The sequence below is a fragment of the Dendropsophus ebraccatus genome, chromosome 14 (genome assembly GCF_027789765.1).
Source record: "Dendropsophus ebraccatus isolate aDenEbr1 chromosome 14, aDenEbr1.pat, whole genome shotgun sequence".
Taxonomy (NCBI): Eukaryota; Metazoa; Chordata; class Amphibia; order Anura; family Hylidae; genus Dendropsophus; species Dendropsophus ebraccatus.
This window is the reverse complement of record NC_091467.1, coordinates 77,570,200-77,585,625: the sequence shown is the minus strand read 5'-3', so window position 1 is coordinate 77,585,625 and position 15,426 is coordinate 77,570,200. Positions and strand designations below refer to the sequence as shown.

General features: G+C 59.8%; 1 protein-coding gene across 1 annotated transcript; it reads left to right on the top strand.

The window, feature by feature from the left end:
* Nucleotides 1-340: 340 nt before the first annotated feature.
* SNRPB (small nuclear ribonucleoprotein polypeptides B and B1) lies at nucleotides 341-15,014 on the top strand. The gene is made up of 7 exons (XM_069951952.1): nucleotides 341-470; nucleotides 13,312-13,463; nucleotides 13,707-13,818; nucleotides 13,899-14,051; nucleotides 14,273-14,414; nucleotides 14,590-14,715; nucleotides 14,858-15,014. Exons 1-7 carry the CDS (start codon nucleotides 468-470, stop codon nucleotides 14,893-14,895), a joined length of 726 nt encoding a protein of 241 aa, XP_069808053.1. The 5' UTR covers nucleotides 341-467; the 3' UTR covers nucleotides 14,896-15,014.
* Nucleotides 15,015-15,426: the final 412 nt, after the last annotated feature.

The window sequence follows — 15,426 nt, the reverse complement described above, 5'->3', positions numbered from 1 at the left end:
CTCTATGTACTGTATATAGTATATATGGTTCTCTATGTACTGTATATAGTATATATGGTTCTCTATGTACTGTATATAGTGTAAGTAGCTGTGTATGTGTCAGCAGCTGAATTCATGAGAAAAAGTTTTAAAACTTTTCCAGTCAGTTCTTTCGTATCGCCCGATCCTGTCGGTTATTTCCGTCAGTTCTCTCCGATCGCCCGATCCTGCCGGGTTTTCCCGCCTCCATCACCTCACACGCACTGATAATCATTCTTCTCAGGCGCCGCTGCTGACTCCTCCCACACAGCGGGCGGCCGGCAGGTGGCGCTGTCCCGGAAGTCGTTCTCTATGGTTCGTCTCTTCCAAGAGCGGCTTCCGGTTAGGGCACAACTTCCGGTATATAGAGCGGCTGGAGCGCGTCTCCTTGGCGCAATTTTTTTCATTCTCCCTATCGGCGGCGAATCCGCTGCATCAGAGCGTCAGCCATGGTGAGTGCGGGCCCGGCGGGTGTAACCGGGGGAGGGCGGCGGAGGGGCGGCTGTATCTCCTGCGGAGGGAGGCGGGAGACCCCACACACCGGCCATTATACAGGAGGGGACTGGTGACCGCACACACACCGGCCATTATATAGGAGGGGGGGACTGGTGACCGCACACACACCGGCCATTATACAGGAGGACTGGTGACCGCACACACACCGGCCATTATACAGGGGGACTGGTGACCGCACACACACCGGCCATTATACAGGGGGGGGGGGACTGGTGACCGCACACACACCGGCCATTATACAGGGGGGGAGGGGACTGGTGACCGCACACACACCGGCCATTATACAGGAGGACTGGTGACCGCACACACACCGGCCATTATACAGGAGGGGGGGCGGACTGGTGACCGCACACACACCGGCCATTATACAGGGGGACTGGTGACCGCACACACACCGGCCATTATACAGGGGGGGAGGGGACTGGTGACCGCACACACACCGGCCATTATACAGGAGGGGGGGGACTGGTGACCGCACACACACCGGCCATTATACAGGGGGGGAGGGGGACTGGTGACCGCACACACACCGGCCATTATACAGGAGGACTGGTGACCGCACACACACCGGCCATTATACAGGGGGGGGGGACTGGTGACCGCACACACAACCGGCCATTATACAGGAGGACTGGTGACCGCACACACACCGGCCATTATACAGGAGGACTGGTGACCGCACACACACCGGCCATTATACAGGGGGGGGGGACTGGTGACCGCACACACACCGGCCATTATACAGGAGGACTGGTGACCGCACACACACCGGCCATTATACAGGAGGACTGGTGACCGCACACACACCGGCCATTATACAGGAGGACTGGTGACCGCACACACCGGCCATTATACAGGAGGGGACTGGTGACCGCACACACACCGGCCATTATACAGGAGGGGACTGGTGACCGCACACACACCGGCCATTATACAGGAGGGAGGCGGGAGACCCCACACACCGGCCATTATACAGGGGGACTGGTGACCGCACACACACCGGCCATTATACAGGGGGGGGGGACTGGTGACCGCACACACACCGGCCATTATACAGGAGGGGGGACTGGTGACCGCACACACACCGGCCATTATACAGGAGGGGGGACTGGTGACCGCACACACACCGGCCATTATACAGGAGGGGGGACTGGTGACCGCACACACACCGGCCATTATACAGGAGGGGGGGGGGGACTGGTGACCGCACACACACCGGCCATTATACAGGAGGGACTGGTGACCGCACACACACCGGCCATTATACAGGAGGGGACTGGTGACCGCACACACACCGGCCATTATACAGGAGGACTGGTGACCGCACACACACCGGCCATTATACAGGGGGGGGGACTGGTGACCGCACACACACCGGCCATTATACAGGAGGGACTGGTGACCGCACACACACCGGCCATTATACAGGAGGGGACTGGTGACCGCACACACACCGGCCATTATACAGGAGGACTGGTGACCGCACACACACCGGCCATTATACAGGGGGGGGGACTGGTGACCGCACACACACCGGCCATTATATAGGAGGGGGGGGACTGGTGACCGCACACACACCGGCCATTATACAGGGGGGGGGGACTGGTGACCGCACACACACCGGCCATTATACAGGGGGGGACTGGTGACCGCACACACACCGGCCATTATACAGGAGGGGGCTGGTGACCGCACACACACCGGCCATTATACAGGGGGGGGGACTGGTGACCGCACACACACCGGCCATTATACAGGGGGGGGGACTGGTGACCGCACACACACCGGCCATTATATAGGAGGGGGGGGACTGGTGACCGCACACACCGGCCATTATACAGGAGGGGGGGACTGGTGACCGCACACACCGGCCATTATACAGGGGGACTGGTGACCGCACACACACCGGCCATTATACAGGGGGACTGGTGACCGCACACACACCGGCCATTATACAGGGGGACTGGTGACCGCACACACACCGGCCATTATACAGGAGGGGGGGGGGACTGGTGACCGCACACACACCGGCCATTATACAGGGGGACTGGTGACCGCACACACACCGGCCATTATACAGGAGGACTGGTGACCGCACACACACCGGCCATTATACAGGAGGGGAGGGACTGGTGACCGCACACACACCGGCCATTATACAGGAGGGGAGGGACTGGTGACCGCACACACACCGGCCATTATACAGGGGGGGAGGGGACTGGTGACCGCACACACACCGGCCATTATACAGGAGGACTGGTGACCGCACACACACCGGCCATTATACAGGAGGGGACTGGTGACCGCACACACACCGGCCATTATACAGGAGGGGGGGGACTGGTGACCGCACACACACCGGCCATTATACAGGAGAGGAGGACCTGGTGACCGCACACACACCGGCCATTATACAGGAGAGGAGGACTGGTGACCGCACACACACCGGCCATTATACAGGAGGGGACTGGTGACCGCACACACACCGGCCATTATACAGGGGGGCTGGTGACCGCACACACACCGGCCATTATACAGGAGGGGGGACTGGTGACCGCACACACACCGGCCATTATACAGGGGGGGACTGGTGACCGCACACAACACCGGCCATTATACAGGAGGGGGGGGGACTGGTGACCGCACACACACCGGCCATTATACAGGAGGGGGGACTGGTGACCGCACACACACCGGCCATTATACAGGGGGGACTGGTGACCGCACACACACCGGCCATTATACAGGGGGACTGGTGACCGCACACACACCGGCCATTATACAGGGGGGGAGGGACTGGTGACCGCACACACACCGGCCATTATACAGGGGGGACTGGTGACCGCACACACACCGGCCATTATACAGGGGGGGAGGGACTGGTGACCGCACACACACCGGCCATTATACAGGAGGGGGGGGACTGGTGACCGCACACACACCGGCCATTATACAGGGGGACTGGTGACCGCACACACACCGGCCATTATACAGGGGGGACTGGTGACCACACACACACCGGCCATTATACAGGAGGGGACTGGTGACCGCACACACACCGGCCATTATACAGGGGGGGACTGGTGACCGCACACACACCGGCCATTATACAGGAGGGGACTGGTGACCGCACACACACCGGCCATTATACAGGAGGGGACTGGTGACCGCACACACACCGGCCATTATACAGGAGGGGGGACTGGTGACCGCACACACACCGGCCATTATACAGGAGGGGGGGGGGGGACTGGTGACCGCACACACACCGGCCATTATACAGGGGGACTGGTGACCGCACACACACCGGCCATTATACAGGGGGGAGGTGACTGGTGACCGCACACACACCGGCCATTATACAGGAGGACTGGTGACCGCACACACACCGGCCATTATACAGGAGGACTGGTGACCGCACACACACCGGCCATTATACAGGGAGGACTGGTGACCGCACACACACCGGCCATTATACAGGGGGACTGGTGACCGCACACACACCGGCCATTATACAGGAGAGGTGACTGGTGACCGCACACACACAGGCCATTATACAGGGGGACTGGTGACCGCACACACACCGGCCATTATACAGGAGAGGTGACTGGTGACCGCACACACACCGGCCATTATACAGGAGGGGGGGACTGGTGACCGCACACACACCGGCCATTATACAGGAGGGGGGGGGGGACTGGTGACCGCACACACACCGGCCATTATACAGGAGAGGTGACTGGTGACCGCACACACACAGGCCATTATACAGGGGGACTGGTGACCGCACACACACCGGCCATTATACAGGGGGACTGGTGACCGCACACACACCGGCCATTATACAGGAGAGGTGACTGGTGACCGCACACACACCGGCCATTATACAGGAGGGGGGGACTGGTGACCGCACACACACCGGCCATTATACAGGAGGGGACTGGTGACCGCACACACACCGGCCATTATACAGGAGGGGACTGGTGACCGCACACACACCGGCCATTATACAGGAGGGGGGACTGGTGACCGCACACACACCGGCCATTATACAGGAGGGGAGGGGACTGGTGACCGCACACACACCGGCCATTATACAGGAGGGGAGGGGACTGGTGACCGCACACACACCGGCCATTATACAGGGGGGGACTGGTGACCGCACACACACACCGGCCATTATACAGGGGGGGGGACTGGTGACCGCACACACACCGGCCATTATACAGGAGGAGGGACTGGTGACCGCACACACACCGGCCATTATACAGGGGAGGACTGGTGACCGCACACACACCGGCCATTATACAGGAGGGGGGACTGGTGACCGCACACACACCGGCCATTATACAGGAGGGACTGGTGACCGCACACACACCGGCCATTATACAGGAGGACTGGTGACCGCACACACACCGGCCATTATACAGGGGGGGGGGGGACTGGTGACCGCACACACACCGGCCATTATACAGGAGGGACTGGTGACCGCACACACACCGGCCATTATACAGGGAGGACTGGTGACCGCACACACACTGGCCATTATACAGGAGGGGACTGGTGACCGCACGCACACCGGCCATTATACAGGGAGGACTGGTGACCGCACACACACTGGCCATTATACAGGAGGGGACTGGTGACCGCACACACACCGGCCATTATACAGGGGGACTGGTGACCGCACACACACCGGCCATTATACAGGGGGGAGGGGACTGGTGACCGCACACACACCGGCCATTATACAGGGGGGGACTGGTGACCGCACACACACCGGCCATTATACAGGAGGGGGACTGGTGACCGCACACACACCGGCCATTATACAGGGGGGGACTGGTGACCGCACACACACACCGGCCATTATACAGGGGGGGACTGGTGACCGCACACACACCGGCCATTATACAGGAGGAGGGACTGGTGACCGCACACACACCGGCCATTATACAGGGGAGGACTGGTGACCGCACACACACCGGCCATTATACAGGAGTGGGGGGGGACTGGTGACCGCACACACACCGGCCATTATACAGGAGGGGGGGGACTGGTGACCCGCACACACACCGGCCTTATACAGGGGTGACTGGTGACCGCACCACACACGGCCATTATACAGGGGGAGGGGACTGGTGACCGCACACACTACCGGCCATTATACAGGGGGGGACTGGTGACCGCACACACCGGCCATTTATACAGGAGGGGACTGGTGACCGCACACACACCGGCCATTTACAGGAGGGGGGGGGGACTTGGGTGACCGCACAACACACCGCCGATTATTATACATGGGGTGGGCGCGGGGAAAGGGACTTGGTGCCGCACACACACCCGTGACCATTATACAGGAGGGGGGGGGGGACTGGTGGACCAGCACACACTACCGGCCATTATACATGGGGGGGGGGGGGGTAAGGGACCTGGTGACCTGCACACACACCGGCCATTATACAGGAGGGGGGGGGACCTGGTGACCGCACGCACCACCGGCCATTATACATGGGGGGGGGTGTAGGGGGAAGGGACTGGTGCCCGCCACACACCCGGCCATTATACAGGAGGGGGGGGACTGGTGACCGCACACACCCACCGGCCATTATACAGTGAGGGGACTGTGTGACCGCACACACACCTGGCCATTATACAGGAGGGGGACTGGTGACCGCACACACACCGGGCCATTATCAGGAGGGGGACTGGTGACCGCACACCAAATCCGGCCATTATACAGGGGGACTGGTGACCGCGCACACACCGGCCATTATACAGGAGGGGGGGGGGACTGGTGACCGTACACAGACCGGCCATTATACAGGAGGGACTGGTGACCGCACACACACCGGCCATTATACAGGAGAGGTGACTGGTGACCGCACACACACCGGCCATTATACAGGAGAGGTGACTGCACACACACCGGCCATTATACAGGAGGGGACTGGTGACCGCACACACACCGGCCATTATACAGGAGGGGACTGGTGACCGCACACACACCGGCCATTATACAGGAGGGGACTGGTGACCGCACACACACCGGCCATTATACAGGAGGACTGGTGACCGCACACACACCGGCCATTATACAGGAGGAGGGGGGACTGGTGACCGCACGCACACCGGCCATTATACAGGAGGGGAGGGGGGACTGGTGACCGCACACACACCGGCCATTATACAGGAGGGACTGGTGACCGCACACACACCGGCCATTATACAGGGGGGCTGGTGACCGCACACACACCGGCCATTATACAGGAGGAGGGGGGACTGGTGACCGCACGCACACCGGCCATTATACAGGAGGGGACTGGTGACCGCACACACACCGGCCATTATACAGGGGGACTGGTGACCGCACACACACCGGCCATTATACAGGAGGAGGGGGGACTGGTGACCGCACGCACACCGGCCATTATACAGGAGGGGACTGGTGACCGCACACACACCGGCCATTATACAGGGGGGGACTTGTGACCGCACACACACCGGCCATTATACAGGAGGACTGGTGACCGCACACACACCGGCCATTATACAGGAGAGGACTGGTGACCGCACACACACCGGCCATTATACAGGAGGGGACTGGTGACCGCACACACACCGGCCATTATACAGGGGGGCTGGTGACCGCACACACACCGGCCATTATACAGGAGGACTGGTGACCGCACACACACCGGCCATTATACAGGGAGGGACTGGTGACCGCACACACACCGGCCATTATACAGGAGGGGACTGGTGACCGCACACACACCGGCCATTATACAGGAGGGGGGGGGGGGGGGGACTGGTGACCGCACACACACCGGCCATTATACAGGGGGACTGGTGACCGCACACACACCGGCCATTATACAGGAGGGGGGACTGGTGACCGCACACACCGGCCATTATACAGGGGGACTGGTGACCGCACACACACCGGCCATTATACAGGAGGGGGGACTGGTGACCCGCACACACACCGGCCATTATACAGGAGGAGGAGGACTGGTGACCGCACACACACCAGCCATTATACAGGAGGACTGGTGACCGCATACATACCGGCCATTATACAGGAGGGGACTGGTGACCGCACGACACACCGGCCATTATACAAGGGGGGACTGGTGACCGCACACACACACCGGCCATTATACAGGAGGGGACTGGTGACCGCACACACGACCGGCCATTATACAGGAGGACTGGTGACCGCACACACACCGGCCATTATACAGGAGGACTGGTGACCGCACACACACCGCCGTTATACAGGAGGGGACTGTGACCGCACACACACCGGCCATTATACAGAGGGGACTGGTGACCGCACACACACCCGCCATTATACAGGAGGGGGGGGGGACTGGTGACCGCACACACACCGGCCATTATACAGGGGGACTGTGACCGCACACAACACCGGCCATTATACAGGAGGGGGGGGGACTGGTGACCGCACACACACCGGCCATTATACAGGGGGACTGGTGACCGCACACACACCGGCCATTATACAGGAGGGGACTGGTGACCGCACACACACCGGCCATTATACAGGATAGGGGGGGGGACTGGTGACCGCACACACACCGCCATTATACAGGGAGACTGGTGACCGCACACACACCGGCCATTATAACAGGAGGGGGACTGGTGGACCGCACACACAACACCGCCATTATACAGGGGGACTGGTGACCGCACACACACCGGCCATTATACAGGAGGACTGGTGACCGCACACACACCGGCCATTAATACAGAGAGGACTGGTGACCGCACACACACCGGCCATTATACAGGAGAGGACTGGTGACCGCACACACACCGGCCATTATACAGGAGGATTGGTGACCGCACACACACCGGCCATTATACAGGAGGGGACTGGTGACCGCACACACACCGGCCATTATACAGGAGGACTGGTGACCGCACACACACCGGCCATTATACAGGAGGGGGGACTGGTGACCGCACACACACCGGCCATTATACAGGAGGACTGGTGACCGCACACACACCGGCCATTATACAGGAGGGGGACTGGTGACCGCACACACACCGGCCATTATACAGGAGGGGACTGGTGACCGCACACACACCGGCCATTATACAGGAGGGGACTGGTGACCGCACACACACCGGCCATTATACAGGGAGGACTGGTGACCGCACACACACCGGCCATTATACAGGAGGGGGGGACTGGTGACCGCACACACACCGGCCATTATAACAGGGGGGGGGGGGGGGGACTGTTGACCGCACACACACCGGCCATTATACAGGAGGGGGGGGACTGGTGACCGCACACACACCGGCCATTATACAGGAGGGGACTGGTGACCGCACACACACCGGCCATTATACAGGGGGGACTGGTGACCGCACACACACCGGCCATTATACAGGAGGGGGGGGGGGGGGGACTGGTGACGGCACACACACCGGCCATTATACAGGGGGACTGGTGACCGCACACACACCGGCCATTATACAGGGGGACTGGTGACCGCACACACACCGGCCATTATACAGGGGGGACTGGTGACCGCACGCACACCGGCCATTATACAGGAGGGGACTGGTGACCGCACGCACACCGGCCATTATACATGGGGGGGGGGGGGGAAGGGACTGGTGACCGCACACACACCGGCCATTATACAGGAGGGGGGGGACTGGTGACCGCACACACACCGGCCATTATACAGGAGGGGGGGGACTGGTGACCGCACACACACCGGCCATTATACAGGAGGGGGGACTGGTGACCGCACACACACCGGCCATTATACAGGAGGGGACTGGTGACCGCACACACACCGGCCATTATACAGGAGGGGACTGGTGACCGCACACACACCGGCCATTATACAGGGGGACTGGTGACCGCGCACACACCGGCCATTATACAGGAGGGGGGGGGACTGGTGACCGTACACAGACCGGCCATTATACAGGAGGGGGGGGGACTGGTGACCGCACACAGACCGGCCATTATACAGGGGGGGGACTGGTGACCGCACACACACCGGCCATTATACAGGGGGACTGGTGACCGCACACACACCGGCCATTATACAGGAGAGGTGACTGGTGACCGCACACACACCGGCCATTATACAGGAGAGGTGACTGCACACACACCGGCCATTATACAGGAGGGGACTGGTGACCGCACACACACCGGCCATTATACAGGAGGGGACTGGTGACCGCACACACACCGGCCATTATACAGGAGGGGACTGGTGACCGCACACACACCGGCCATTATACAGGAGGACTGGTGACCGCACACACACCCGGCCATTATACAGGAGGAGGGGGGACTGGTGACCGCACGCACACCGGCCATTATACAGGAGGGGAGGGGGGACTGGTGACCGCACACACACCGGCCATTATACAGGAGGGACTGGTGACCGCACACACACCGGCCATTATACAGGGGGGCTGGTGACCGCACACACACCGGCCATTATACAGGAGGACTGGTGACCGCACACACACCGGCCATTATACAGGGGGACTGGTGACCGCACACACACCGGCCATTATACAGGAGGAGGGGGGACTGGTGACCGCACGCACACCGGCCATTATACAGGAGGGGACTGGTGACCGCACACACACCGGCCATTATACAGGGGGGGACTGGTGACCGCACACACACCGGCCATTATACAGGAGAGGGGACTGGTGACCGCACACACACCGGCCATTATACAGGAGGACTGGTGACCGCACACACACCGGCCATTATACAGGAGGACTGGTGACCGCACACACACCGGCCATTATACAGGGGGACTGGTGACCGCACACACACCGGCCATTATACAGGAGGGGGGGACTGGTGACCGCACACACACCGGCCATTATACAGGAGGGGGGGACTGGTGACCGCACACACACCGGCCATTATACAGGAGAGGAGGACTGGTGACCGCACACACACCGGCCATTATACAGGAGGACTGGTGACCGCACACACACCGGCCATTATACAGGAGGGGACTGGTGACCGCACACACACCGGCCATTATACAGGGGGGCTGGTGACCGCACACACACCGGCCATTATACAGGAGGACTGGTGACCGCACACACACCGGCCATTATACAGGAGGACTGGTGACCGCACACACACCGGCCATTATACAGGAGGGGGGGACTGGTGAGGAGGGGGGGGACTGGTGACCGCACACACACCGGCCATTATACAGGGGGACTGGTGACCGCACACACACCGGCCATTATACAGGAGGGGGGACTGGTGACCGCACACACCGGCCATTATACAGGGGGACTGGTGACCGCACACACACCGGCCATTATACAGGAGGGGGGACTGGTGACCGCACACACCGGCCATTATACAGGAGGAGGAGGACTGGTGACCGCACACACACCAGCCATTATACAGGAGGACTGGTGACCGCACACATACCGGCCATTATACAGGAGGGGACTGGTGACCGCACACACACCGGCCATTATACAGGAGGGGGGGGGACTGGTGACCGCACACACACCGGCCATTATACAGGGGGGGACTGGTGACCGCACACACATCGGCCATTATACAGGGGAGGACTGGTGACCGCACACACACCGGCCATTATACAGGAGGGGACTGGTGACCGCACACACACCGGCCATTATACAGGAGGACTGGTGACCGCACACACACCGGCCATTATACAGGAGGACTGGTGACCGCACACACACCGGCCATTATACAGGAGGACTGGTGACCGCACACACACCGGCCATTATACAGGAGGACTGGTGACCGCACACACACCGGCCATTATACAGGAGGACTGGTGACCGCACACACACCGGCCATTATACAGGAGGGGACTGGTGACCGCACACACACCGGCCATTATACAGGAGGGGACTGGTGACCGCACACACACCGGCCATTATACAGGAGGGGGGGGGACTGGTGACCGCACACACACCGGCCATTATACAGGGGGACTGGTGACCGCACACACACCGGCCATTATACAGGAGGGGACTGGTGACCGCACACACACCGGCCATTATACAGGAGGGGGGGGGGGACTGGTGACCGCACACACACCGGCCATTATACAGGAGGGGGGGGGACTGGTGACCGCACACACACCGGCCATTATACAGGAGGACTGGTGACCGCACACACACCGGCCATTATACAGGAGGACTGGTGACCGCACACACACCGGCCATTATACAGGAGAGGACTGGTGACCGCACACACACCGGCCATTATACAGGAGAGGACTGGTGACCGCACACACACCGGCCATTATACAGGAGGATTGGTGACCGCACACACACCGGCCATTATACAGGAGGGGACTGGTGACCGCACACACACCGGCCATTATACAGGAGGACTGGTGACCGCACACACACCGGCCATTATACAGGGGGGGACTGGTGACCGCACACACACCGGCCATTATACAGGAGGACTGGTGACCGCACACACACCGGCCATTATACAGGAGGGGGGACTGGTGACCGCACACACACCGGCCATTATACAGGAGGGGGACTGGTGACCGCACACACACCGGCCATTATACAGGAGGGGACTGGTGACCGCACACACACCGGCCATTATACAGGAGGGGAGGGGGGGGACTGGTGACCGCACACACACCGGCCATTATACAGGAGGGGGGGGGACTGGTGACCGCACACACACCGGCCATTATACAGGAGGGGACTGGTGACCGCACACACACCGGCCATTATACAGGGGAGGACTGGTGACCGCACACACACCGGCCATTATACAGGAGGGGGGGACTGGTGACCGCACACACACCGGCCATTATACAGGTGGGGGGGGGGGGGGGACTGTTGACCGCACACACACCGGCCATTATACAGGAGGGGGGGGACTGGTGACCGCACACACACCGGCCATTATACAGGAGGACTGGTGACCGCACACACACCGGCCATTATACAGGGGGACTGGTGACCGCACACACACCGGCCATTATACAGGAGGGGGGGGGGACTGGTGACCGCACACACACCGGCCATTATACAGGAGGACTGGTGACCGCACACACACCGGCCATTATACAGGGGGACTGGTGACCGCACACACACCGGCCATTATACAGGAGGGGGGGGGGACTGGTGACCGCACACACACCGGCCATTATACAGGAGGAGGGACTGGTGACCGCACACACACCGGCCATTATACAGGAGGGGACTGGTGACCGCACACACACCGGCCATTATACAGGAGGGGGGGGGACTGGTGACCGCACACACACCGGCCATTATACAGGAGGGGAGGGGACTGGTGACCGCACACACACCGGCCATTATACAGGAGGGGACTGGTGACCGCACACACACCGGCCATTATACAGGGGGACTGGTGACCGCACACACACCGGCCATTATACAGTAGGGGACTGGTGACCGCACACACACCGGCCATTATACATGGGGGGGGGGGGGGGGGAAGGGACTGGTGACAGTCAGAGTTCCTTATCCTTGGTTCTCTGGTTAGGTGAGGCGGCAGCCGGGCATGGGGCCCAGTGTGTGGGGCAGGGTGGTGGCCGAGGCCCAGTGTGTGGGGCAGGGTGGTGGCCGGGGCCCAGGGTGGTGGCCGGGGCCCAGTGTGTGGGGCAGGGTGGTGGCCGGGGCCCAGTGTGTGGGGCAGTGGGACTGCTGGGGACCCAAATGGTGGAGTAATCCGCTCCATGATACGGTGTTTTTTTTTTTCAGACGGTGGGGAAAAGCAGTAAGATGCTGCAGCACATAGACTATAGGATGCGCTGCATTCTGCAGGACGGACGCATCTTCATAGGAACCTTTAAAGCTTTTGACAAACACATGAACCTCATTCTCTGCGACTGCGATGAGTTCAGGAAGATCAAGTAAGTTGGCGCAAGCCGCCGGCCGCTGAGACTCCATCACTTTATCCCCGTAAAACATTATCATTATCCCTGTACCCCCATAACCCACCATCCTTCTCTCTGGATTCCCCTCCCCATTAACCACTCTCCTTCTCGCCTCTGGAGCCCCCCATAATCTGCTATCCTTATCTGGATCCCCCCCATAAACCGCTCTCCTTCTCGTCTCTGGATCCCCCCTATAATCCGCCATCCTTCTCGTCTCAGGCCTAAGAATTCCAAACAGCCAGAACGGGAGGAGAAGAGGGTGCTGGGTCTGGTTCTGCTCCGTGGTGAGAACCTGGTGTCCATGACTGTGGAGGGGCCTCCGCCCAAAGACGTAAGCCCTGATGTGCCTGTATACAGCCAGTATGATATGCGGTATACAGCTGAATACTAACCATATACTCCTCTATCTAGACTGGTATTGCCAGGGTGCCATTGGCTGGAGCAGCTGGAGGACCAGGCGTTGGCCGTGCAGCTGGCAGAGGTGTTCCTGCTGGTGCCCCCATGCCACAGGCACCTGCTGGCTTAGCTGGACCGGTGAGAGGTGTCGGAGGTCCATCCCAACAGGTAAGGTCTATCTGTGACTGAGAACCTCTGGTGGTTGGGGGGGGGGGGGATGTGTGTGTGGGGGTTGTGACGGCTCACACCAGGGAAGAGGAACCTCTGGGGCTCCAGCTGTTGAGAACTACAATTCCCATCATGCCTGGAGCACTAGAGGTTCCCCTTCCCTGGTTTGGTCCATACATATCTTGGTCTGACCTCACTGGAAACTCTGCCATCTGTTACAGGTAATGACGCCACAAAGTCGCGGTAACGTCGCCGCTGCAGCTGCCGCCGCCACATCCAGTATAGCCGGCGCCCCAACACAGTATGCTGCAGGAGGCCGAGGAGGCCCCCCACCACCGATGGGCAGAGGAGCGCCCCCACCAGGTACAGAGCCGCCACACTGCATCCTCTTGTTGGGATCAATGATGAAAATCCTCGGTCTGATGATTGTGATGGAAACGTCTAGCAGGATTACACTGAGATCTCCTCCATCTTTTATCGCCCGTCATGTCTGACTTTCTCCAAACCATATGCTTCACTCTTTCGTCTCTCACTGCAGGCATGATGGGACCCCCTCCAGGAATGAGACCACCTATGGGTCCACCAATGGGGATGCCCCCAGGTAGGGGAGGCCCTATGGGAATGCCACCACCGGGCATGAGACCACCGCCTCCTGGTATGCGAGGTAGGCTATATTCAAATGCTTGTGTAAGCCCATACCAACCAATATAAAGTCTGAGAGACACTAGGTTGTGGCCTGTTTATGCCGAGGACCTGGCGCTCGGGGCTACTGTACTGTATTCTTAAACACTCTACTTTCTCACCAGGTCCCCCACCTCCAGGTATGAGGCCCACCAGGCCCTGATCTCCGCTGCTTTCTTCCATCAGCCGCCATACCTCCCTCCTCATCGGACTGTTCTTGTTTAATGTTTTGTAACTTTTATTTTCTATGTAAAGTTTTTAATAAACGAGTAAACTTCACAATGTTCATTGTTCGGATACCTAGCAGTTACAACCTTGGGGTCCTCTTACTTATGATTTCTTGACCACGGCCTCTGCGGGCGAGTGCCGAGCAGTGAGAATGTACTGAGAACCGGCTGCACGAACGTTTCTTATAGTATTTGTGGAGACTAACAGCACGGATATGAATGAGGCATATACTGTGCATATGGGACGTTCTTGCCTAATACACAGCTGCTGCGGCATCTTCAGGCTGTCAATCACTCTCGGGAGGAGGCCGGGCCTGAACACAGCAGCTGGAGAGCAGGATGCCAGATTACCGCTGTGTACTAGGCACAGATACATACGTATCCCAGTATATACATCTGAGCGGTCAGTTCCCTGTATACGCAGATGTGCAGTCGGTGACATTTTGAAGCTTACTCTAAAGACCCGA